Source organism: Echinops telfairi, unplaced genomic scaffold, assembly GCF_000313985.2.
Source record: "Echinops telfairi isolate 266 unplaced genomic scaffold, ASM31398v2 ScPeMD7_3533;HRSCAF=4204_0, whole genome shotgun sequence".
NCBI lineage: Eukaryota > Metazoa > Chordata > Mammalia > Afrosoricida > Tenrecidae > Echinops > Echinops telfairi.
The window spans coordinates 60,702,957-60,730,407 of NW_022107431.1; the positions used below are offsets into that span (position 1 = coordinate 60,702,957).

At 37.4% G+C, this 27,451-nt stretch overlaps 1 protein-coding gene across 11 annotated transcripts in view; it reads right to left on the reverse strand.

The window, feature by feature from the left end:
• The window catches only part of PTPRK (protein tyrosine phosphatase receptor type K), a 640,850-nt gene that overhangs the window by 118,142 nt on the left and 495,257 nt on the right, over positions 1 to 27,451 (reverse strand). For all 11 annotated transcript variants that reach the window (XM_045294289.1, XM_004702060.4, XM_045294293.1 and 8 more), the window contains exons 8-11: positions 15,863 to 16,165; positions 8,993 to 9,102; positions 6,726 to 6,927; positions 3,582 to 3,687 (exon numbers count right to left, since the gene is read on the reverse strand). In XM_045294289.1, coding sequence (XP_045150224.1) covers positions 3,582 to 3,687; positions 6,726 to 6,927; positions 8,993 to 9,102; positions 15,863 to 16,165 — 721 coding nt within the window. The remainder of the gene's footprint in view (positions 1 to 3,581; positions 3,688 to 6,725; positions 6,928 to 8,992; positions 9,103 to 15,862; positions 16,166 to 27,451) is intronic.

The following is a 27,451-nucleotide window of genomic DNA, read 5'->3' on the forward strand; positions in this document are numbered from 1 at the left end:
AAAAGAGATAACTAAATATTTAGGGCAAACCATACAATGGAAAACTAATAAATGAATCTTCTCAGGAGGTCTATGTAGGTGGTAAGTAAATAGATCAAACTTTTATGGGGATTGAAGGGTGGAGCTAGAACACACATTGATTAAAATGGCAACTAACATGGTTTGGAGAAGAAATGATGATGGCCTAACATGGGTCAAAAGGACCCTGGTAGGTTCGTTCTTATGAGTTGGGCTGTTATCCACAAGGGCCTCCATTGAAAACTACCAGCCACTCATTGGGAGAAAGATGGAGCTTTCTACTCCTGTAAACAATGAGTTTCGGAAATTCACAGGGCAGTTCTGCCATATGCTAGAAGGTTGCTATGAGTTGGCATCAATTGATGGCTGAGAGAAAGAGAGGAGAGGGAGAGGGAGAGGGAGAGAGAGAGGGAGAGAGAAACGGAGAGGGAGAGGGAGAGAGAATGTGTGCATAAAATATTGGCTTAAATCCATTAGCTTCAAGTATATATGAAGAGGGTGGTAGGGATTCAATTAAACATTGGAAGTATCAGAGCAGATATTCCGTGTTGGGAAAAATTAATCACATAAAGCTGGAGCCTCATTTTCAAAGACTTAGGACACTGGGCAAGATGCACCTCAAGTTAAAGCTCCAGTTACTGTTTTTGAGATTACAGGTAGGAGTGTGGTCAGATTGGAAGAGAGAAAGAGCAAAGGACCCACCTGGGGGTGAATTTCCTCCCTGTGCTACTCCTATCGCTTGTACCATCCCCTTAAAGTGATGTGGTGAGTTAGGCAAGTCAGTACAAAAGACCCGAGATGGGAAAAGTGGGATAGAATATCCGTGAGGAAACAGATTGCACTCCACTACCCCCAGTAGTAATCATCTTTAAGGAAATAAAAAAGTGTGATTGATTTCTACATCAGTATATTATTACTTCTTGCAGTGTTCCAGGTTTTGAATCTCTTTTTTCTGAGCACTAATTTCCTACAAGTGAGTCCTGGTGTCACACTGGATTGCATGCTGGATTGCTAACCACAGGTCAGCACTGTGAACCCACCAACTACCCCAGAGTGAAAAAGGAGGCCATTGGCTTCTGTAAAGATGTGCAGTGCAGGACACCCAAAGCGCAGGTCTGCCCTGTCCCATGGACAGGGTCGCTCTGAGTCAGCAATGACTCGATGGCAGTGAGTTTCTCTTAGAATCTGCTGTAGTGTATGGGAGTCTCAGCCATTGTCTTCTGTTACAGAAATGGTCAAATGTATTTCCAACAAATACAACAGAAATGCATTTTTGAGTTCAGAGAAAGAAGGATATAGGATTATTCAGGAATTCTTTTTGCACAGCCATTGATAACGACCATGTGGATTCTTAGTAATCAGAATTCTCACGAGAATAAATAAAACAAACATAAGGCAGAGTTTTGATATACAAAATATACGATCAATCATATACTCAATAATTTTAAAACTTCCTCTTCAGGAATTCCTATTCAGTATTCAGTAGTCGCTATGTGCAAAAAAATTGTATGTTTGCAGGTATCTCGGATGACCCATGATGAAAAGGGTTCAAGGGTCCTGTGCTTGGCTGTGATCATCTGATCTTTCTTTACATGTCATGGAATGTGACATGTAATGTACGGAGAACAAACTGAGGAAGTGAGCCGCGTTACTAGGTGCTACCAATATAGAACATAATCATGTAACAGCAATGCAACGAGTTTGCAAATGTTATAAAGTAAAGGCCAATTGACTCAAATACATAACTCTTAAAAGGTAAAGGCAAGTACATGGAAGTTAATTTAAATAGCAGCAAAAGACCTGAACATTCATAAAATAAATTTTGTCACAGGTAGGAATAGGTGAATGATCCTGATTGCCTGTCAATATAAAAAAAAAGACTTGGAGAGAAGACATTTTCTCTTCTGGAGAAAATGCTCCTTTGGATCATCAATCAGATCCACTCACAGATCATTGATTCAAGAACAGCTCCAGGTACTTACTTTGAATTTTCAAGTGTAGTCAGGGCTTTTTAGTGTTTGGTAAAAGCACACTGAACCATCTCTTTTTCTGTGCTGTGATTTCCCTATGAAGGTTGCCAGGCAGGATTCAAGAGTTTCCTATAGAGGCTCAAGTTCTTTTATCAATGTTTTCTTTACTGAGAAAAACTATTCCTGATTTAGCGTGACACAGGAGCATTTGGATAGCCAATGTGTGCTTGTAAGCTAAAATATTTTATATATAGAACCGTTTTTTGGTGTGTTTTCTTAACGCCATGCAAGCAACTCAAAGTGACTCAATTATGGAATACCTAGACTGATTTCTTTGTCTTGATTTATTTATCTACAGAAGCCTAATTTTATAAAAAAAAAACCCTGCAAAACCTATAAATCACATAATTGTAGTTTAAGATGAAGAGCTGGTGCTAACTTTGGAAAAAAATAAATTTAATACTTCACTAAGATTTAGTGGGGAGAAAATGGGGCTTTCAACTTTCATAAGGGGTTAAAGTCTTGGAAACTCATGGGGGTAGTTCTACCCTTCCCTACAGGGTCGCTATGAGTTGGCCTTGACTTCATGGCTGTGAATGAGAAGCTTTAGAGTTTTCTAATGAGAGGAATGCCTTGAGGATAGCATTAGTTCGGTTCCACGTCACGGCAATAAAGCAACCGGACCACCACAATAAAGCAAATACTACAATAAAGTGAGTCACACGATTTTTTTTTGTTGTTTCCCAGTGCACCTAAAAGCTATATTTCGTGTGCAAGAGCATAATGAAAGATCTTGAAATACTGTGAACGGTAACAAAATACGACATACACACACAGAGACCGCACGTCGTTGGCAAGGTGGTGCGTAGACACCTGCTCAGCACGGGGCTGTCACAAACCCTCAATTTGTAAAAAATGCAAAGTGCACCTGTACAAATGTGCAGAAACTGGTTAAAAATTAGTTGAGACAATCTCTGAAAATAAAGTTAACCCTGTTTAGAATTTCTGCAAGAAGACGATTAGAAAACATGAGAGACATTAATCATGGCAAGAAAAATGGCACAGCAAAATAACTTTAGTATTCACTGTGTGATTCCAGAGAAGACCGATACAGACGTCACAAGGCAGCAAGGCTGCATTCCTTAGGCCTTTCTCCTCTTCTTTCTTCAAAGCCTCCTACTATTTTTCAATCATTCACATGAAGTTATTCATAACTGCTTTACTACTTTGTACAAGAGTTATTTTCTCATTTTGTTTTTGACAATAGCTTCAAAACTCATTTACTAAAGATACCAACAGAGGAAGAGAAATGATATGGGACTGGAGGTGAGGAGAGCAATTATCTTGAAGCCAACAGTGCAAAATATCTCAAAAATCTCCATGACATTTATTTTTAACTACAGGCCTATATACGAAGATTGTCTAAAGAAGGGGAGAAACAACCACAACCACCCGGAACAAAAGCAGCACCTTGCTGACAGTAATTGTCAAATGAATGTCTGTTAGAAACGGACCGCTTTATTGACTGCTGAACTATGGATAAACATCTCTTCCGGTGTGTTTCCATTACCCATTATTTCCCCACACTCTTACCTGATAGGTGCACCTTTGGCCTGCGCTGGCCTCAGCAAGACAGTTATTGTAGTAGCGGTTTCATTGAGAGAGGCATCGACTCCTTCATAGTCAGGTAAAGTTGGAGCTGAGAAGTGAGTAATGAGGGAAAAAGTTTCAGTCAATAAACAATAGCAGCATAGCTCTATATGAAGAAATAATGCTACCTTAGGCTAAAACCTGTTTAATAGAGAACTCAAGTCCCGTAGAATACCACATGCTACTGAATAGGAGCTCTGGGAACCTGGAGCATCCAAACATAGCAAGACCGGATTTGTTATTAAATTTGAATAATCATCTGGGGGTTTGAGATATACAGTCCAACAATTTTGTGACTATCCTGGTTTTCCGTTTTTGGAGGTCTGGAAATTAGCATTGCGGAGACAGGAAGAAGGTGGGAATTGTGTAGACGTGGGCGCTTGGTTCACAGAGACAACTATGAAGCTGTGCGATGTCAGGAACAGAGTGAACTGGCCGCTGCGGCAGTGCCGACTGGTTGTTATGCCTCAGTATTCTTATCTGGGCAATTGTTACTACAGTAGACACTTATCAAACCAAATGAATGGGAATAGGAATTTTATTTCCCATTAGTTGTCAAAAATTTGTTTTAAATAGAGAAAGAAAAGTTAATGAGGAGACTTCCTAATCGAGTGCTAGGTGAAAAAGTAACTTCATAATAACTTTAGATGACTTCCATGCAGAAAAACGTTTAGAAAAATATGTGCCCAGTGACAAATGTACATTGTCAAAAAGACCTGAGCGAAAACGGCTTCTAAAAGCTTCTGAATGTGTTTAATATGTGTTTTTATTATGGCCGCATTTTCTGATAAGTGCTATAAAGACAAAACACAATCCCTGATAGTCTAGTTTATAGAATTAACAGTAAGGATTCAAATGTTATTAACAAAGGGAGTTTTAGAAATAAGCAAACAAGAAGCCCAGTAGCCAGAGGAAGGGAGGTGATCAAGTTTATCTGGAAGGTTTATTGAAATACCGCTGGCTGGCCCACCCCCCTCATCCCTCCACAGCTGCGTATTCAGTAGGTTTGTGGAGAAGCCTAATGATGTGTATTTCTTGGAAATTCTCGCTTGATGTTGATAGTATTGGCCCAGGGATCTCATGCTGACAACCACTAGGCTAAATGACTGTTGGGAGCGGGGAAAGGAAACACAGAGAAGACTTCACAGTCTTCTCAACGCATGAGTGAAACCTTCCCAGGACAGCGCAAGACACTTATCAGGAGGAGAAAACGTGGAATAAGATTCCAGATTGAGGAGACTGTAAGCATGCAGCAGATACCAAATGCAAAAAAAAAAAAAAGTGTACTGCAAAAACTAGAAGCACTATGCTACTGCTTGGAACTGTGGGTTTAAGGTGAGAAGTGGAGGTTTGGAGGCAATATGCCATGAAAGGTGACAAATGCTAATTATATGCAGATGTTTGGAATGTGTCCTTTTGGAAACATGAAGATTTTTGAAGAAATGTAAGCAGAAAAAGTGTCAATTAATGGGAAAATTCATTAACATATCATATGCCTGAAGCCAGGAAATCAAACGATATATTTCAATGATTTGTTTAAAACGCAACCCATATGCAAAGGAAGAAACAGTGACATCAGAAGGAGGACGTGTTTATGAGTTATGTAGGTTTTCCATAACTCTAATGATCTGAGAGCCGCATTGACCATACTTTTTGTCCAAAGAAGAAGTGACTACAGCCAGTATTAAACGTCTAATTCAAGTCCCATCATTCTTGGGTTGGTGCAAATGAAACAACAACTAAATGATTTGAAGAACTGTAAGCCATATCCCATGAAGTGTGCTGATCTTTCATTATGAAATTCCCATTCAAAACAACTGTGGTTCTGTCCATTCTCTCTCTCTCTCTCTCTCTCTCTCTCTCTCTCTCACACACACACACACACACACACACGAGGGGCGTCAAACGTTCTAGGATAAATGAAATGAAAAGACTGGATTTTTTGGATGAACTTTCTAAAGTTCATCTATAATGAACATTTGTTTGGTTCTCCAAACTGTCACAATTTCATGCAAACATAGTGGAAACAGAATGAATGGTGAAGATGGTTAACATTTGGGATGTTCAGGCTCACCCAGAGGTGCTGCAGAAGAAAGACCTGGTGATCTACTTCTGAGAAAGTAGTCACTGAAAACCCTACAACAGACAGCTATACTCTGACAAATACAAGTGGGCAAGAGACAGATTTAACTTGATGGCAACTGATTTAAAAATTTTTTTTCATAAGTGTAATGAAAATAAATATATACAAAGAGACCATTTCTAATTCAGAATTCAAATATTAAATGCTGAAACCTCTAAAAATTGCATTATTCTAATTTTCTTTTATCAGATATAATACATATTTAGTAATCTTAAGAAAGATACAGCATATAAACTAGAGTAGATTTACAACAAATTACAATGCTAATTGCTAGCAAGCATTTAATCAGGCTTAAATGATGATTTGACTAAGAGAGAAATTACATCTGTAACAATTTAGCCAAATGCAAACTATAAACTTGTGAGCATAATATAATAAGGAAGTTATATCCTAGTTTATCAATTAAAAACATTCCTTGGCATATTCTCATTTTCCAATTTAGATGCCCATATATGTAGGTGGGTTTGTAAGACACAGAAAGAGCATATACTTGCTTAAAAATATCAGCATGTCAAGAAAAAATGGGACACAGACAAAGTATGTGCTACTCCAATACTAGCACAATTATTTTCTGCCATTCTTTTGATAAAAACAAATTTAATAAACATCAGATGTTATAATGTTTGGTTCATATTTAACAGCTCCTCAAAGCCTATTAGTGTTTATTATAAACTTTTAAAAAATTTAATAAAGATGTAATTTTTTTTCCCTCAAGAACTATGGCAATTAAAAGTGACTATTTGAGGTATGTTTGGGTTTGTACATACATCAGGATAATAATTTGTATTCAGCTGATTCTTGAAAGTGTCTTAAATCATATAAAAAAGTAGTAGGTATTCAACAAGCAAGACAAACTACTTCACACATGTACGTAATCATCCCCCACAAGCTATTACAATCCAAGGGCATGAGTCACTCTGTCTGCAACTGACTCATGTGCACACCTGAAATATTGGTCGTCACATTGATCGCTATAGCTGGTCCAAAACCTTTGACAGTGCTGGCTCTTATGAAAAACTGGTAGGTGGTTCCTGGATGGAGGTGCATAAAGACATGGTGTGTACTGTTCCATAAATTTGATACCGTCTGGGGCGGTCCAGCCACTGGAACTGCAGGATCAAACGACCTTATGCTGCTATAGCTGACCTGTGTTGAGAAATACATCTCATTATATCCATGTCCAGCCTGAGCAATTTTAAATTACAAACAAGTCTTTATAAAATCAGCTAATACACTATGAAAGTTAGGCATTGTTTCAATTAAGCTGAGCTAGGATTCCTAGTGGGTTGGCAGTTAGGAACCAGCAATACCCAGGGTGTGCCTGAACTCAATAATATCCATCACGCAATCCACTCCAGGACATCATAGGGTCTGCTGTAGCTTACAGGTCACACTGCCCTGGTTAAAATTACAACAGAAGTTGCCTTGGGGTGTGGACTACTCCTTTTGTCAATAGACCCTGTGGAACAGTTTAACTGCTTTTTGTAGGCTCTGAATCCTCTAGCTGGCTCACTGACCTCTGGTTATTTGGATTTGAGCTGACAACAGCCAAGGTCTGCCATATTTCCTGTCGGCCCTGGGAATCATCAGCAGTCAGCTAACCGAGCTGCTGACATTGGATCCATTCCCCTTTCCAGTCTTAAGTCTGATTTGCCGACCTTGTAACCACTGGCCTCTACAGCCTGATATTAGCGAGTGATGTTCCTGTCAATCTTGGGTTCAACAGTCCGTGAAGCTACTTTAGTATAGAGAAGCCTCTAGTTGAACAGCTGACCCATGGAACTCAGACTGAATGTAAGTGCATTGACAACTGGGTAAATCACATACTTGACACAATTTTTTCTCCCGATATATGTGTATGTCACTAGTTTTGCTTCTTTGCAGAACCCAACCTAACACATACAAATAGCATTTCTCTGGAGTAACACATAATTTTCCCCCACCTTTATTCCTTCTCATTTTTGATGTTATTTTTTATCTATCTATCTATCTATCATCTGTCTATCTATCTATCATCTATCTATCTATCATCTATTTCTCTACCTATCTATCATAATCTTGGAAGCCATTACTTGACTAGAACAATATACATTTTCTTCCATCAAAAAATATAAATATACTAATATACCTAATTATGAATGTTCATTCATACTAAATTTTATGGCTATAGAATTCAGTGAAGATGAAACACAGAAAATGTTAAAAGAAATACATGTTAAAGTACCTAAACAATTTCATGCCAGTATTACTCAATAATTTTAATATCATCGCTCAATATAAGACTATGTTGGTGATTCTCATTTCCATGATACACTCCATATCATAACCAAATCAAACCTACTGCTATTAAATAATTATGATTCAGCAACACTGAAGAAAAGAAAAGATCCCCAGAGGATTTCCAATGCTCTAATTTTTTTTTTTCAATGCTCTAACTTTTTACAGATGTAGACTGCCACTTCATTCTCCGGGTAGGTTCAAATTACTGACCTTCTGGACAGCAGCTGGGCACTTCCCCATGGCATCACTAAGGCTCCTACTCAATCCCAGACCCACCAGAAAATCCAGGCATTGTAAATCCTATTCAAAATCCCCTATCAAAAAGAGGATTACATATTTGTGCAATTGAAATGCTCTTTTAGGTTTTTTCTTTTTAGCTTCTCATATCTGAAAATAAAATAAGGATTTCTATTCAAAGTTGACATGAAGCTATGGATAAATTAGGTTTATGATAGATAGATAGATAGATAGATAGATAGATAGATAGATAGATAGATAGATGATAGATAGATTAGATAGATAGCTAGATACTAATTCCTTACTTTGAAACAATTGACATTCAGGAGTCTCACCTAAGTCAAAGTATGAAATATAAATGTTTTAATTTCATATAAAGGAAATTCTAGGATTTTTTTGGGGGGGTGATCTTTCATTAGATACATCAGGATGTCTGTTTCCACAAGGCCAGCCTTGTTTCGCCATAAAATACATTTAAATTTCAAATCTGAAAATTGTAGGTATTAGACATACACTTTGGATTGCCAGTCTTGGCATAATAAAATTTATAAATCAAAACAGAGGGAACTAATAATGATTTTAATACCCAGGCACCTATTTAATTATTTTCCATGATTTCCCTCTAGTTTCCCTTCTTCACTCCCTCTTATTCTTCCAATTAATATTTCTATTAGCTTCCTTGTTTTTCCCATACCTCATACTGTGTGATGATCCCATTTGGCTCCAAAGGTTCCTTCCAGTTCAAGAAGATTTTGTTTTCAAAGGACGTTCCTCTGAGAGATTTGACTGGTACAGGGCCAGGCACTATGAGCACAAGTATCTTTTGGTTACAAGAAGATCCTCACTAACTATACAAACCAAATTAAAAATAAATTTAAAATAAAATAAATAAGAATATACATTAAAAAGACACAGCAATTTTCTAACTTTATTGTGATATCTAAGAATATAAAGTAAGTTTATATTAATATAGCAAATTTATACATGCACAGTTATTTTTATTCAAAAGCATACACTGTCACTTCAGAGAGTTGAATAAATTGCCCTGCCTAGTTTTCTCTGTTGTATACCTCTAATAACACAGAGATCTCATTTGTAATTTGTTTCAAAAACAGAGTTGTAATTTCCCTGAAAGAATTTTTGAAGATTATGATAAGTCCCTAAAGAGTTTCCATAAATAAAGTTCACAAAACAATAAATTATAGTAATAATTAGTACTCCTTGGAATCAAAAGCCAAATCACATAGCACTGAATTGAAATACCCCCTTAATAATCAACCTGATTATTATAACTATATTACATTTCTAGAATTTTAAAAGAGAGACGGTGTTTGCGATGACTTTTCTAAAGTCTTAGATTCAAAAACAAACAAAAAAAGTCTCAGATTACTATTCAACTGTACTTTGCTTTCATCATTCAAATGAAATGCAATTTATCAAAGTTTAGAGTTAAAATAATTTTAGAACATTGGACTTATTTAGAATTAAACAATCAATACAATAACTAGCTTTAACATGTCCCCAGGATGACAAGATTTGAGGACACTTCACTCAAGGTTTATTTCCGTATCAATACCCCGTGGGGCGAACTTCAAACCAAACTCACTGCTGTCAAGCGGATTCCACCTCAAAGCAACCCTATAGAACAGGGTGGAATTGCCCTGTTGCGTTTCCAAGACTGTAAATCTTTACGGGGGGTAGAAAGTCTTATCTTTAGGAGCCTAATGGCATATATTGTTTATAAATTCCAATACTGGCTACCTTTGGGGCCGCTAACTGCAAGGTCAGCCGTTTGAAACTACCAGCAGCTCCGAGGGAGAAAGATGGGTTTCTACTCCTATAAAGAGATAGTCTCGGAAACTCAAAGGGGCAGTTCTACCTTGTCCTACAGAGTCGTTATACATCAGCATTGACTCATGGCCGTGAGCTTGATTTGGTTTTTGGTTTCCAGCAGAGTAGTTGATGGTTTGAACTACTGATCTTGAAGTTAGCAGCCTAATGCATAATATACCATGACAGCCAGTGGCAGTGCGGGACAGTTTGTCACCTCTACTGAAAAGAACAAGATTAATATTCTATTGCATACTTTTACCTTTATAGACTTCACATAGATACCCAGTTGGGATTTATTTACATAGACATTCAATTGCTAGCTCAAGTAACTGGAAAAATATAGAAAAAAATGCAATATAGGAAATATTAAAGATGGATAAGATGAAAGCTTCACATACATACTACCTATCTTTATTTGTTGTAAACCATGTTCCTTTGAAAGTATCAACTCCAATACTGTGCAAGGAGGGTTTTTAATTAATATTTTTCTTCATCTAACATTTCAATGAACTTCACACATGACCTTATATAGAAATGTAGTTTCAAGTATATGGCAATTTTGTGAGGATAGAAATAAATTAAAAATCACTGAGAAATAAATTAAAAATCACTGGATCAAAGGAAATGCTTTTCATTGTGGCTAGCAGTGTCAAACTCTGAATGATATCTTAAAAGAGTACAAAGTACTTCCATCTATGAAGAGACTATGAGTGATGTCAGGACCTTTGGGACAGCCAATATCATCTGGCATGTTCATAATAAATGCATGAAGATAAGAGATCACACTAAAAAGAGATGCCAATACTAAACTTCGGGAGATGAATCCATGCATCTCTCAACAGAGGGCTCTGGGAGGAGTTAACCAAAGGCATGCACGCACTCACTGCTCCACAGTCTGGGCACAGGTTGGACAGCTGATAAAGACAGCAGGCCATGACATCACCACTGTGCAACCTGTGACATCTGCTGAGCCCATCACGGACAAGAGTTTGCTTTCTGATCTATGTTCCTCGTCTGCTCAGAGGGTGCACGCTTACACAGGAGATTACGGGAAAAACAAGTTTGCATTTTCAGATAACACGATGTGATGAGGCATCAGGGTTGAAAATTCCAAATACTGAGAAACAGTTGATTTATGGTATCATAATATGATAGTGAAAGCTTAGTATGTTCACTCAACACAAATCGGCCTGAAGATACTATGAAGAATATGTTTAAAATTGTACACAAATAGGGATATTTTGCCTAATTTTATATCTAAAGGTGTAAAATTGGAGACTGGCTTAACTTCCCTAGAACTATTCTATTTCTTTGCTCTTTTGATATACATTCTCCTTTACCAGTGGGAGTAACTTAAAATACCTGTCGGTCATAGCTGTAAGAGAGGAAAGCTACTTGCTCGAAATGCATGGAAAACAGAGTGTTGGGCACATGGTTACATAATATGAAGCCAGAGAAAGAACTAGAAAAGTGACTTAAAGCACACACATGTACACAGAGGAAAGGTTCAGGTGTGGGGCATAGACAAATTATATTAGGAGTGCTATGGGTTAGGCTGTTCACCAGAAGGTGGGCAGTTCAAACTTACCAGCATGTCCAAAAAGATGAGGCTGTTTGCCCCTATAACATTATTTACAGGGACCTGGTACTTGGCTGCTCACTGAACACCCCTCCCTCCCATGACTTCATGAGACAAAAGACAAGGTGTTCGGTTTCCATAAGAATTCCAGCCAAGGAAACTATGGGCAGTTCATATTCTGCTAGGAGTCAAAATGGATTCAACAACATACAAAACTGTACCTTTGAAGAAAGAAGATGCTTATTTATATGTCTGTTATCATTTGATGATTTGTGTAAATACAGGAAGTTTTTAGCATCCTTATCATGGAAGCCTACCGATTTGCAGGGAATGTCACTTCCCATTTCCACATCAAAACTTTGAAAAGAGACAGAAAGCTGCTGTTTGTTCTCCTGTTGGTGATTTATTTGAGAGTTGTTCCAGGTAACTTTCATGAGTATATAGGTAATTTCTCTAAAATACAGCTTTCAAAATGAAAAATGGGCAGTCAATTAAATGAGGGAGGGGCAAGATGATGTGAAATAAGCATTACAGTCGTTAAAATGTAATAAAACATGTATTTAAAAATAGCTCTGTATGATAAAATAATAATAAATTATTAATTATCTGGGGTTCGGAGGGAGGGGGAGGGGGTAGGGAAGGGGAAAATGAGCTGACATCTGGGGCTCAAGTGGAAAGTGGGTGTCGTAAGAATTATGAAGTCAACATATGTACTAAAGTGCTGGACACAGATGACGTATGTACATATTGTGATGAGTTGTATGAGCCCCTAATAAAATGATTATTTTAAAAAAGTTAATCTGTTATAGAAAAAAAAATAGCTCTGTACCTCAAAAAATGTTCCCAATACAAGTTTTTCTGCTGAGCTAACTTTATAATATTGATTTTTATGAATGCTGGAATAAAAAATGGAAACAGAACCTTATACAAAAAAGTTCTACCCATGCATTAAAAAAATGTATGCAATAAATTAAGTATAAATTCTACCTTAGGGTTCTGGTGGGAAATCATTCTAGCTTCGTTCTCATGATTTATGGATATTCCCCAGAATTCTTTTCATGAAATTATACCCTTTTATTAGATGGTTGATAATTTATTCCTTTTCTGTGTATGTAGGGCAGCAATAACTTAGTAAGACTGATTTAATCAGATTGTCACAATCCATCGATTTTTGGAGCAAGAGATTATTATTTAGATAGTCTGCTCCCACTGCTTAAACATTAAGACACATCAAATATCACATGTACACACTGAATTCACAGGAGCAGGTTTGAAGTGTAGTATGCTTGTGCAAATATTTCATATAATATCTATATTTCAATCATCCAGTCTATGCATACAACAAAAGAGAAAACAAACTCACTGCAGAAGAGATGAGTCTGTGGTAGGACTATCAACTTTTAGTAATATGTATCAGATGATAATTAAAATCAATATAAATTTTAAGGCAGAGGGTAAAGAAAACTACCATGTCAAAAAATATGGATATTTAAATATAGAGGCAATGGTGTTTTATGTTGGGAAAACTATTTCTGGACAAAGTAAACAGCACAGTCATGAACTTTATCAATTTAGGGAATAAATTAAAATTGTACAGCCATTTGTATTTTGATTAATCATCTAATCAGAATTATGTGCCCCCACATACTTCTTCAAATTTGAATGTAACATGAGAAAGATTTTATAAACCTGGCTGCTTGCTTTTGTTTGTGGGAAATAAACCATATCAAATAGCATCAAAAAAGCTTAACGAACCCTCAATAAAGTAATTTAAAAAAAAAGAATAATGAGGGTAACAAATGTACAAATGTGCTTTATACAACTGATGTACGTATGGATTGTGATGAGTTGAATGAGCCCCTAATAAAATGACTTAAAAAAAAAGCTTAAAATGTAAACAGAAAGCCTCATCTTTCTTCTGTGGCATAGCTGGTGGTTTCAAACTCCTGAACTGTGTGGCCAAATGCATCCATAATCCCTAGGCCACCAGGGCTCTTCCTCATATATACGATAGGGAAAGTTTTAAAACTAAAATACAGTTGCCGCTTCAGTCATGAGTTAGTTCAAAAACAAGTTCAAAAACATCAGCTGAAAAGTGTTATCTCAAAACAGCAATGGATCTGTTATGAGTAAGTGTAAAGCTTAAATTCTGAAAATTTAGGAATATGAAAGTAAGTCTATGTCAGCTTTCGATTACAAAGCTTCTTCCACCGTGAGTCATGATCTCACATATGGAGTCACGTAACTGAATTTGGGGGTCTCAAAAAAATTGGGCAACAGTAAAAGATTTCTGAACATGAAATGACCAAAAAATAACTCAACATTAAACACATAACGAATCCAAGGTGTTTCTGGTAGTGCTTGCCTGTGTTATAAAAGGGGGTCACAAAAAGGGGGGGGGGTCACACGTGGAAAAAGTTTAAGAAGGTCCGTTGTAGGACTACAATAATTGTTCCCTACAAATATTGAACTAGGGGAGGTTAAAGAATGCTCTCTTTTCCTTAATCGTAATGTCAATACTAACGAAAATCATTTCCGTTTTTCAGAGGGGGGTGGCTTGAAACAATAGAAAGCAGTTGGAGAAGCTATGGCACATTAATCATTTCATGGCAATGTCATCCTTGGTAGGCACAAACTATAGATCTCACTCTAAAGCTCAGACCTTGAAGGGAGTTGCCAATGCTTGGGTATAAAAGACATCCTGTTTCGTAAACACAAATAAAAATGTAGCCATGCTGTTAAGCTATTTAAGTAGAAAGAATTTCAGAAAGAGATGGAACTTGAGAGATCATCTAGTTTAAACCCTCTCTTAAGAGATGAGAAACAGAGAGCAAGAGAGATAAAAAGATTTGCCAAGGTTACAGGGGTAGGACTTCCTGTCCAGCTTTGTCTCAGCTCATTTTATAGCACACTTTATATATATATATTTATATTCTAAAAAATTAGATGTTTTCATTAATCAAAAAAAAATTAAATGAAATATCTTACACCAAGAGTGCATTACCCCATCATCACTATAAGAATATTATCATCACTTAAAGAGTTTTTGTATAATATCCAGTACATTTGTGGGGGGGAGACAGGGTGTCGTTGATTGGGTAAACCTTTTAATAATATTTATTGATAATGGGAAACCACATACACAAGATTAATACATGTTACAATGAAGCAAGGAAGGCCTTAAAATAATGAGTATACAGTATTCCCAGCTCACCATTCACCGGGCACACTCAAAGCAAGAGTTCTGAACCAAACCAATGATTGCCAGCTCTTTACCCTCGTGATAGCAGTCACCTGCTTTCACACTAGGGAGTCTCAGCCTTAATCCCAAGGGATGCAGGTGACTTTGAAGTAAAACCCAGTTCAATTAGTGGGATTTCCACATTTAGTCCTTCTGTTGTGGCCTATGAAGGATGCTGTACACCTTGAAAGAACAGAGTCGAAAGGTCCAGTAGGCTAAAGCTCATGGACCAGGTTACCATGGTCTAGCTACAAACTAGGTCAAAAGTGTCCAATTGGGAATGTAACACCAGGCATCGTCTTCACTTGGGCTATATTAAAGTATTCCAAAACTTTTTTATTGATCAGAAAATGTATTCTGATTTACATTGATCATATATTGTTCGGAACAGTGTGTGTATTATATTAATATACATATTTCTTTTTAATACTTAATTCAGAAGTAGAACACACAAGTAGATAAAGTGCCGTATAACTACTTGGATGCTAATAACTTTTTAAATAAAATAAGATGTATAAATGATGATATTGATTTTGAATTTATGGAAAATGAAAGCAGATAGTACAGCTCTATGGGGGGAAAAAACTACTTAAAAGATCAAGTGCATTTTACAATATGTACTTGAAATAGTGTCATGAATAATGAAACTTATTTTTGCAATTTTAATAAAAATATTCTCATTTTATTAAAGTTCCTACTTCAACAAAAATGTATCTAAAAAGAGAAGTCAAGTGGACTACATTTGATTTAGTATTTGGATGCTTCTTTGAAAATAAGCAAGCAATTTTATTAAAGGCAAAGTCTTTTCAACGCTCACCTCAGATTTCAGGACTCAGATCAGGAACTGCTAATATAGGTGAAATTTAAGCAATTACATAATTCTCTCTTTTCAAGAGCAAGTATGAGCTTACCATCTTCATCCGTTTGAATAATTGTCTCCTCACTCTCCTTCCTCCCTTCTGGATTAGTTAGAATCATCTTGAGGCTGACGTTAGTATAAGGTGGCAGATGGCTCACAACATGCTGAGGGGCTTTGGGGTCCATGTCCAAACAGTCGGCCTTGCTTTCATTGTGACCACGGAAATAATGGTAGCAGATTGTGACATTGAAAGTGTGGCAACGAGTGATGTTGTAGCCCAAGGATTCCCAGTCCACAGCAATGCGTCTTGCCTGTATCTCAGCAATCTTTAAGGTCTTTGGGGTTCGCATAGGTTCTGAAAAATAAAGAAATTCAGACATCAGTCACCTTCACCATGAATAATCATGGAAAAGTAAAACAGTGAGAATATGCAAACCAAGCAAAACATGGAAACCTGTACTTCCAGTCTCATGTTGTTTTTTTTAATGATGAGACTATCCTTAAACGATTCAATTAGAGACAGCAATTTACCAAGAGAAAGAAATATAATGTAAGATGTCAAAAATTCACAGGCACTTGGTGAGAAAACAAAAGCCTGAAAACAGGGCCACAGCCTCTATCGTTGCCATTGTTATTGTCCACCTCCCTCTGTCTTTTCTTTTGTCCTTTCTGAGCCAGGGAATTAGCTAATACATCAAAATGGATAAGAGTCAACATGTTCTGCTCTATGATTTGTCATGTCACCCAGCTATGCTGTACACTAATTACTCTAATTGTGGTACTAAACTGTCATTTGCAAAAAGTGATACAGATATTAATTACCATTTATTATTTCATAATGATGTTGTTCATCAAAGCAAAGAAAAAATATGAAAAGAATTTTAGGAACACATGGGGAGTTCACACAGTCCTCTTTCCTTCTTAGTGTTTTTCTGCCTTTCATCAGGAAACACGCAGGTTTGGCAGTCTATAATCTCTGTCACCCAAACCAAACTGGGAGGTGAATGTCCACTTAACTGGAAAATACTGGGAGAGGTAGCCACAACAAAGAGTGGAGGCATCTATCACCACTGCACAGAGAGGAGTCGCATGCATCTATCTGAAGTGCAATCTCTCCTCACGCAAAGCAACTTTAACATTATATTTAATAAAAAATTACATAATGAGTTATTTTGTGACAACATTCACAAAGCAAAGGAACCAATATACCACCACAGTATAAAGATTTAAGTGAAAAGAATGAAGTCAAGGCACAGACGAGGGTCTCACTACTGCCACCCCTTAACTCACTAAGGAAACAGTTTAATGCTCTTGCTAAATGAAAATCAGAAGGAAATAAGGAAAACAATGATAATGCTTAATATATGTTTTAGTATTTCTTTCATTTATAGTATTGTTTTATTCTATGAGCAATAACTAGCGCAGTACACAGATGACAAGTCAAAATTGGGATTCCAGTTCAATGTATTTAATGTGTGGTCTAAAATATATTGATGACCATTTCATTGAAAACCTCAAAACTATTAAATTCTGCCTGCCCCCGACATACACACCACTATCTGTAGAATCTGATGCTTGGGTTTTAAATGTATAACAATCTTTGGGCTGCTCACAATATCTTATCTGTTTTATAACTTTTTTGTTTGTTTGTTGTTTCAATCTGTTACTTCAGCACTATTGGTAGGCTGGAAAGAAGATGTGGTTTTCCTATTATTTATTTTTTAAAAACTTCTTCACCCACTAGGGAAAGTAGTAAGATGATAAGATATGTGTAGCTCAGTCCAATCAGAATACTAAGAACAGACTCCAGCCCCACTGTCAACCAACCTACCAGGCAGTAATAGCTAGGATTAGCCTAAGAATTCTTGGATAGACTATGATTTTTTGGTGCCTATGAGTAGCCACCAGCTATAGTTTACTGGCCATGTTCACTAAAGGCCATGTTTTACTCTCAAACCATTTAAAATTAAAAAGTAAGAATTCTCAATACTTAGACTAGGTGAATAAAAATGTCTCATTAAGAAATCAGAAAAAACACCAGGTGTGTTTTCTTCCATTTCTTATGAATTAAAAACAGATTGTCTGTTATATAAAATATACTATACTAAGGTGATGGAAAACAATGCTGGACAACAAGAGCTCGCCATATTTTTTCAACCTCAGATAGTACTAAAATAAAAAAAATAGTGCAAGACCACCTATTATGTGACATGTGAATGGAATAAAATGTAAAAATCCAAAAGAGGGAAATAACTTCATTCTGGAAAATAGAGATTTGTGTTATGTCTCAATGAATAAAGGTAATATCTATATGTATAGTTTGGGTGAATGGTGAAAATACAGAAAAAACAAGATAATATAAAATGAAGAAGTGGGTTGGAAAAATTGTAATCCTGTTTGACTGCTGCACAAGTATCTGCTGGAGGTTAATGCAGAATATATGGTTGGGTAAATACTAGAAAAGAATAGATGACCTGGTAAGAGTTTGAACTTATCTAATAGGCTATAAGCACCTCTGTTATGCTAATTTCCCACAAAATCAAAGTGCTGATTTTAAAATTTTGACAATTGCACTGAAATGGATTGAAATATGGAGACAATGCAGATTCAGACATCACAGATTGCAACGAGTTGGGGGAGAACAATGGGCAAGCAAGAAGCGTGGCATCAAAGCAGGAGAGATGCTACTGAGCTGGAAGAATAATGAAAAGGGTTGGTAGCTATCTAAATTTGAGATACGTAAATGGATCTAGTGAAAGTGTCCAGACTGACAGAATAAGAAAAGTACGGTGCTCCTAAATAAAGCCACAGTTCTAAGATCAGCATCCTTTAGTAATTCAACACCATCTATTGATTGTTGGTGTTATTGCACAGATAGTATACCAGGAAATATGGCCACAATGATCAACTAGAAAAGTTAATCTAGTAGGCAAAGTGTGCAAAATAATGTTTGAAATGACTCGGTTTTAGATAACTCAAAATATATTGTGCGAGAAAAAATGGTTACCACTGAACTCACTCTGATTCATAATGACCCCAATATGTGTCAAGCTGGGCATGCTCTCCATAGCTTCCATTGGCTGAAGTTTCAGAAGGAGACTGCCAGCCAGGCCTTTCTTTTGAGACAAAGGTCTAATTGGCCTAAATCAATCTGAGGCTAAACAATGATCAATCTCAGCCAGGCTATGGAAGACTCTTATCCTTTAAAAGATAGAGAGATAACAAGAGGAAAGATAGGGAAAGGGAGGAAGAATGGACAGAGAGGGAGGAAAGGAGTAGAGTGGGAGACAAAGAGCAGAATGATGGGAAGGAAAAACAGAGACAAGGGTGAGAAGGCCTGAAGGACAGATGTTTAAAGCTGTCCTACACAGGAGGAAAGTGCAAAGAAATAGAGGAAAGAACTAGGAGGCAAAGGGTAGTCATAGAGATTTAAACACAAGCATATAAAGATGTAAATATATTTATAGACAATGAGGGGGAAATAGATCTATGTACATATATTTAAAGGTTGAGTATTAAGAAAACAGATGGACAGTGGACCCCTGCACAAGTACTCCCTCAACACAAGAACACTTTGTTCTAACAATTCAGCAGTTTGAGATGCTCAAACTGGCATGATCACTGAAGACAATGGGTGCACAAGCAAATGTGGTGAAGAAAGCTGATGGTGACTGGTTACCAAAAGATATAATACCTGAAGTCTTAAAGACCTGAAGATAAACAAGCAGTCATCTAGCTGAGAGACAACAAAATCCACATGGAAGAAGCACATCGGCCTGTCCTGACTTGATCGCTGAGGACAAAGTGGGTGCATAAGCAAAAGTGGTGAAGAAAGTTGATGGTGCCCGGTTATCAAAAGATATAGCATCTGGGATCTTAAAGGCTTGAAGATAAACAGGTGGCCATCTAGCTAAGAAACAATAAAGTCCACATGCAGGAAGCACACCAACCTACCCCTACACGAATGCTGAAGACAAAGTGGGTGCATAGGCAAATGCTGTAAAGAAAGCTGACGATGCATGGCTGTCAAAGTATATAGAATCTGGGGTCCTATCAGCTGGAAGATAAATAAGGGGCCATCTAACTGAGAAACAACAAAGCCCACATGGAAGAAGCACACCAGCCTGTGAAATCACAAGGCGTCAAAGGGATCAGGTATCAGGCATCAAAGAGACCCCCCTCCAAAAAAAATCATATCATTGTGAATGAGGGGGAGTGTGGAGTGGGAACCCAGGGCCCATCTGTGGGAAATTGGGCATACCCTTGCAGAAGGGGTGCGGGGAGGAAACAAGCCAATCAGGGTGCAGCATAGCAATGATGAAATATATAATGTTCCTCTAGTTCTTGAATGCTTTCCCCCGCCCACTATCATGATTCCAATTCTACCTTACATATCCAGCTGGACTGGAGGATGTACACTGGCACAGATAGGAGCTGGAAATACAGGGAATTCAGGAAAGATGAACCCCTCAGGGACAGTGGTGAGGGGGGCGGAAAGGGAAGGTGAGGGGGAAAGGTGGAACAGATTACAAGGTCTACATATAACATCCTCCCTGGGGGACGGACAGAAGAGAAGTGGGTGAGGGAGACATAGGAATGTGTAAAATATGACAAATACTAATAATTTATTAATTATCAAAGGTTCAAGGGGGAGGGGTAGCGAGGAAGGAGGGGAAAATGGGAAGCTGATACCAAGGGATCAAGTAGCAAGCAGGTGTTTTGAGAATGATGATGACAACATATGTATGGATGTGCTGGACACAATTGATGTATGCATGGATTGTGATAAGAGTTGTATGAGCCCCTAATAAAATGATTTTTAAAAAAAGTTGTCCTACAGACGCAGAGAGCAGATAGAATCCAGCCTCGTGTTTCCCACACAAGGCGGCTGTGGTGAGGAGGTAAGAGTGTGATGCTGGCATGACCCAGAGTCTGCAAGAGAAGCTACCTACATTTTGCCTTGTGTTCTGGACTATAGTAATAGTAACAATAATAATCGCCAGGGGCAAGCGAGTTGGGTTTTTTTTGTCTGTTTGTTTTTTTAAGAAGGGGCAGTAGGTTATGCAAGTTTGAGAACCTATGGTTCTAGAGTCTAGTATAATTTCTTCTAAGTTTCATTTAATGGATGAAAGAGAATGCATTTAAGGGAGTTTTAGCTGACTATTCACAAAAGAGAGTCAATAAATCACTAGAGGTCATCTTTGATTGCCTCAGATCCTAGAATTGGGCTTCCTTTATGCCACTTAGTTAAATTTAAAAAAAAACATATATTTTTTTAATTTGAAAGGCTCAGAACAGCAAAACAACTTGCCTAGTGCTATGCGCCAGGTCTTGGTTTCCTATAGTATTACATGTTTGGATTCATGCTATATGCCTTAAACTGGGACTGAAAAACTAAAACACATACTTGGATCATCAAGAAGTAAAAGCTCAATATCATTTTTATGGGTAAAAGAAAGAGCTAATGGTTTTAATCTTTTTAAGCAAAATGTTAAAAGATTACGTCTCATGAGAGTAGACTTTGGAGGAAGATAAAAGTGTTTGTGAAAGCAATAAGCGGGCCTTGTGTGGAGAGCTGATGTTCGAATCTTTGTTCAGAATACTTTTGACATTGGTGAAACCGAAGAGCCCAGGCTTCACAAAAGATCTCCCAGGGAGGAGGCAACAGAACCACAGAAGGGAAAGTGGTGAGAAGTCCATGGAGGCGGGTGGCCATGTGAAAAATTCAGTGCTTGATTCCATAAGTTTGATTTCTTTACTTTCTAAAGCCAAGAGAGTCAGTGTTGATAACTTCTGTTGGGAAATTAGCTTTTTTTTTTTTATGATTACACAATCCTTTCTATTTATTTCATTAAAAAAATAATCCTCTTATTAGGGGCTCATACAACTCATCACAATCTGTACATACGTCATCTGTGTCCAGCACTTTAGTACATATGTTGACTTCATCATTCTTACGACACCCACTTTCCATTTGAGCCCCTGATTTCAGCTCATTTTTCCCCCTGGAAATTAGTTTAATCAGGAACAACTAGGTTAAAATAGTTGAAAGAAAGGAAGGAAGGTAGGAAGGCAGGCAGGCAGGCAGGCGGGAAAGAAGGCAAGCAGGAAGGAAGGAAGGAAGGAAGACCACAGAGTCCAACTTCATCAGATCCTTCTCCTTATTTTTAATTGGCTTGTTCAGCAAACACCCATGTAACTCGCCTCCTCTCTGGTATTTCACATGGGTGAGATCTATGAAATGTGGGGCCTGAGGGCATCTGCAGAGAAACTAAAAAACCAAACAAACATATCTTCTAAATTTGAACTATAAGATTGAGAACAGCAGTAATATTATGAAATATGGGAAGAATGGGATTCCAATCCTTTGTTCACTCTGCCCTTTACCTGATGAATGTCAACTCCTGCATCAACACTGTATAAGCGCCCCAGCATCTGCCCCCACCCGGTGGCACTGCTACATGCTGGACTGCTAATGCAGAACAGGCAGTTCAAACTCATCAGGCCTTCTGAGGGAGGAAGGCAAGGATACCTACCCCGTGATTATCGAGGAGGGCCTTGTAAACCGAGGTAGAACCACTATGAGTTAGAATCAATTTGGAGGCAATGGGTTTGGGAAAATAGATGCACAAGCAATTAGACAAAAATCTCTCCTTTGTTCACTTATTTATAACAAGCCTCAAGAAAATACTTACCTACTAAATTAAAAAAAATATTATAAGAAGTGTGATCGGTCAGTTTACTAACTTTTCCCATTCCCCTTTCCCTTTTGCTCTTCACCTATTTCCTAAGTATACGGCATGAAAGTCTACATGAAATCAGGTGGAAATAAAAGGAATGGCAGAAAAGTTAACTATTAAATGTTTGGCCAATATTATATGTATAATTAGAAGATAAAAACATACGCATCACTACCCTAGTTTATATTCTAACCTCTCGGGAATTTATGCCTGTAATAATTTGTGTATCAAATATTTGACCCAATTGATAGCAGAAAAGGAAGGACTACTTAATGAACTTGAAAGCAAAGGCAACGTGCGGGTAAGACCTGTTGGCTTCCGGTCACTTCTTGACAGCAGGACTATTTAATAAGCAGTTCTCGATAACAGATAAAGGGAATTCAATTTTGAGGGGGACGGTGCTTGCTAAACAACGTGTACATGACAGGTCAATATCCACGTCCTTTTGTAGAGATAATTTCTACTTGCCTGAAAGATGGTGAAAACAGAAGCTTCAGCAGCTATCAGAGAATCGAGGGCAGAGATCACATTTCCCTAGAATTAGTTTTTAATGATAAATCTTATTATCCAGCTGTCAGTCAGAGAAAAATAGAAGATGTCCCAAAGCTCGTGCCAAGGAAAAAAAGGAAGATCTTGTCAAAGATGCACACAAACTGAGAACACTGAAGCATGACAGGAGCTTGGTGCTGCTGCTACCTTTTCATCAGAAAGCCACAAAGCTGACTGCAAAGCAGTTTCCATTCCACTTATCTAAACAAATGGGAGGGCGGTGAATTGTCTGACTGCCCGACAATATATTTGTTAATGTTGAAATCAAAATGAATTGAGAACAAAATTCCAAATGAAGGTGAATTAAGAAATAAAAAGAAAACAGTGTGACATCTTAGAAGAGGAAAAAAACACAAACAAAAGAAAATGAAGTGAGGATTAAAGAAAATCCCAACCCAGTTACTTCAATTTCTTTGGAAAGATCTAGCCCTTTTCCTTTAGATTTTTATATATGGATTCTTTTCCTCATGGCAAAGACTAAGAATAATCACGCTTTTATACTGTACATCTTTTCAATGTTATAGCCTCATTAGTCTTGCCAAATAGATTTCCTCTCTGGTCCCATGAGTCAAACTGAGTTAATGATGGGTTGGTGAGATGACTTGATCAGTGCTGCTACACGAGGGAGCCTCGGGGTCAGGAATAATCCAAGACCACCCTCAGCTCTTTTGGCCAGGGGTTGCTGCTGAACTGACATGCTTGGCCTGAGGGACATGCAGTGGCAGGGGCGCATGGCTTACTCAGCTCTCCTGCAGAGTTGAGTGACATTTACCAGCTTCACCACAACCAAACTAAGTGCATCACCAAATTCAATGAAAGCAAGCATTGTCTGCTCTCAAGGGTCTTACTGAAGTTCATCAGGAATTGCTAATAAAATTAACATTTGGACCCTCACTGTAGTCATTCCAAGGGGAGATCATTTAATCTTTAAGAATACTACCCAAGTGACATACTATGCATGTGTGCGAAGACAAAGGTATCTCATGTTCTATAGATAAACCTTACTGATTACCTTATGATGAGAAAAGAATTCTCAAAAGGGAGGCCATTGAAATTTTAGTATCCTTTCATTTGTCACCTACATTTTTAACTGTGATATTAAACTAGGTTGGAAGAAACCTAAATTTACAATCAGTGGATCCACTTAAATGCATTTCTGATCGTTTAAATCTTATATCATTCCTATGTGTAACTGTCTTTGCTTGGAATATACTTAAAATGGAAAAAAGGAAACTGTTAATTTACAGAAGAAATGCAAACCGAATAATCTATTTCTAATATTGTACCCCCAAACCCAAGTTTATTTTACATAAAATTTTAAGCAACAGCATAATCGCACATGCATAAAAGTATCAAAAATGAAAATGGAAAACATGGCTTCATATTATGCAGTCTAAAGATATGGAGACTACATATGAGCCATTTGTAGCAATGACAAAACTCTTGAGGGGATTTTCAATACCTTCTTTATCCCTTAAAAGAAGATAAATTACTTCCTTCTTAGGTTTTCTGGAAAATAAGGTAAATATTTTGCATGCCAAATACAGTTGCTGGCCTATATAGCATGTGATTGCAAAGTTTCATTTCTGGAGCAACATAGAAAGGAGTTTTAAAAATATATAATCTAGGCTCTAGAATTAATGAAAACAGAATCTAAGAACCCAATTTTCCTCTGTAGTAGTTCACGAGAGCTCCATAGCCTCACCCTTTCTTGAAGCTACACCATTTCCCAGGTGCCTTTGCAGTTTTTGACACCAAAGATCTGATTGTAAGTGTGTCTTGAGATCTGTTTTGGTACACAGAATGAGGTGAAAGTGGCAGTGGTCTAGTCCCCAATCTCCCTCTGAGAACGCTGTTTTTCTATAGAAACAGTCAAGGCCAGCCTAAATCAGCAAACAGCCACTCCACCAGCAGCTATGTGAGCCAGGCAGGGCATTGGAAGCTCTAGTCCACCATTACAGAACAGTAAGCAAGGCTTTAAGAAGCTCATGAACAATGGAATTAAAAGATTTCTTTAACAAACTTTTTGAAGCCCCTCCGATGCCATACTTCATTTTGATTTTATGGTTCGCTGTCACTCAGCACTTTGATATACCCTTTATTTCCAGTCTCTTCCTATGGTACTTTCATGTTGTGTTAGGCCAGAGATCTCTCTATAAAGTGGTACTCTACAGTTTTTATATCCTTTTTAATAGGTGGTGCTGAGAGACAGTGGTATTTAGTGTTTAATATATGCCAAACATATATAATATCACATGTTTTACAAAACACATATATGTGATTTTAAATTAATGTATTTGTTTTCACTTTCTCTAAGTTATTTGATTGCAAGTGTATTTTATTATGCTTCCACAGAGTTAATGAATTAAATTCACAGTTAATAATAACAGTACTTCTCCAAGATACATCAAATAATTTATTCTGTTATAATATAGAGGAATTAGACAGTACTCCACTGCATCACAACTCTTTATCACTTATTATAATATTTTCCTTTCTTTATTACTAATATTACCTGGAAGGACACTGATGACACAACAGGTAAGTACCAGCTGCTAACTGAAAGGTTGGTGGTTCAAATCCACCCAACGGTTCCGAAAGAAAAAGGCTGACAATCTGCTGTCTCTAACTTTAACTGGATCACTGGGAGTTGCTCTCGGTTGGAGTCAACTTAATGGCACTCAAAAACAAGAAGCACACATTCTGGAATATAATCTAAATTTCTTTACACTTGACAGGATAGAACTGTCAGCCAAAATATACTTGTTCAAATTGCATAACACTGTGTAGATACAGAAATAGATAAATGCTTTTCTCAATTGCATAGCACCTTGTAAATATTTTGCATTCAGTCTTCAATGAACCAACCAGTCAATTTAATAGTGAGAAACTTATCATAAAGTATGCTCATTTATGCAATGTTAAAGAGCTCAATTTAAGTGAGACAACCTTATAACAGATAGTGCTCATCCAAACAAAACAAAGAATTACACTAGAACAATGACCCAGGTATGTGCTGATCATTTTATTCCTTATGAGGATTATGCTTTTCATACACAAACTTTCCTTTCCTTTTATTCCATCTGGAAATGTATTCAACAGACATATTCATTCTCTAATCTCATAACTGCAGAAAGGGAAACTTCTAAGTTATACAGTAAAAACGTTCCACAGCTGATCACAAGTACGAACACACCTGTAGGTTTGATAAAATGCAGGAGGATGGTAACACACTGGGACTTCAGGAGAACAAAAAAGACTAATTGGATGATCATTTGTCCATTTCCTGTTCTGAAGCCACCATTTATTCCCTGCTTTCCTGCATGACTAACAGCTTGCAGACCCTTCACTTGTAATCAATATTTGTCAAGTTTTATATTAGGCTTAGAGATTAGATAGCCTTGATTATAAATTTTATCGATTGGCACAACTTAGCTGCAGAAATCCCTGTGCATTTTTCAGAGATTAAATTAAAAGGAGATATATGGCCCAGACACACTCGAAATGCCAGTGTGATTACAAGGGGTGACCTCTTTCTACTCACTCCTCCGGATGAGTAAATCTATCTAGTGTGCTACCACAGGAATCAGCATGTCAATGAGCATCAAGCTGAGATAGTAAACACAGTGAAAATGTGACAGAAAGAATTATAGAACTGCAAGGAAAACCACCCTAAGACCATAATTAATACAGGCAACTTGCGGGGATTAATTGCTTCAGCTCATTTGTAAATTAGGAAATTGGCAGAGATAAGAATAATGAACTCCTTAACGTATACCTGGGAAATTTAAGCCCATATTAAAACTGAAGATTCACGATCTCCTTCAAGATAAAGTGACGATGACAGCTTTTCTTAATTACTGGAAGAAAAATGATTCTTCAAAGGTCAGTAAATAATCTAAATCCAATGCAGTTGAGTTGATTCCCACTCCTTGCAGCCTTAAAGGGCAGGCAACAACTTCCCTGCGGGGTTTCCACAGCTATAATCTTCAGGGAAGCAGACTGCCACAGCTTTCTGCCATGCAGTGACTGGGGGATTGAATCACTGACCTTTTGGCTAATAGGTGAGCGCTTAATTAAAGAGCCACCATGGATCCTAGTCTTGTGTTTACAACACTCAAGACCAAGTCTATGTTATGAATATTCCCATTTAAAAACCTTGAAAGTACTGATAAATGTAATCTGTTATTTTAAGATAAAATATCTTAAAAAAAAACAAAAACCCAAGACACCATATGTACTTCATTTCAAATGGCAAATAGGGGCTGATATTAACCTTCCACAGGTAGCAATACCCTAGTGTGGTGGGGTGAAATTTCTTGAAATGGTTCATTTCTGTAACTTCCACCAAG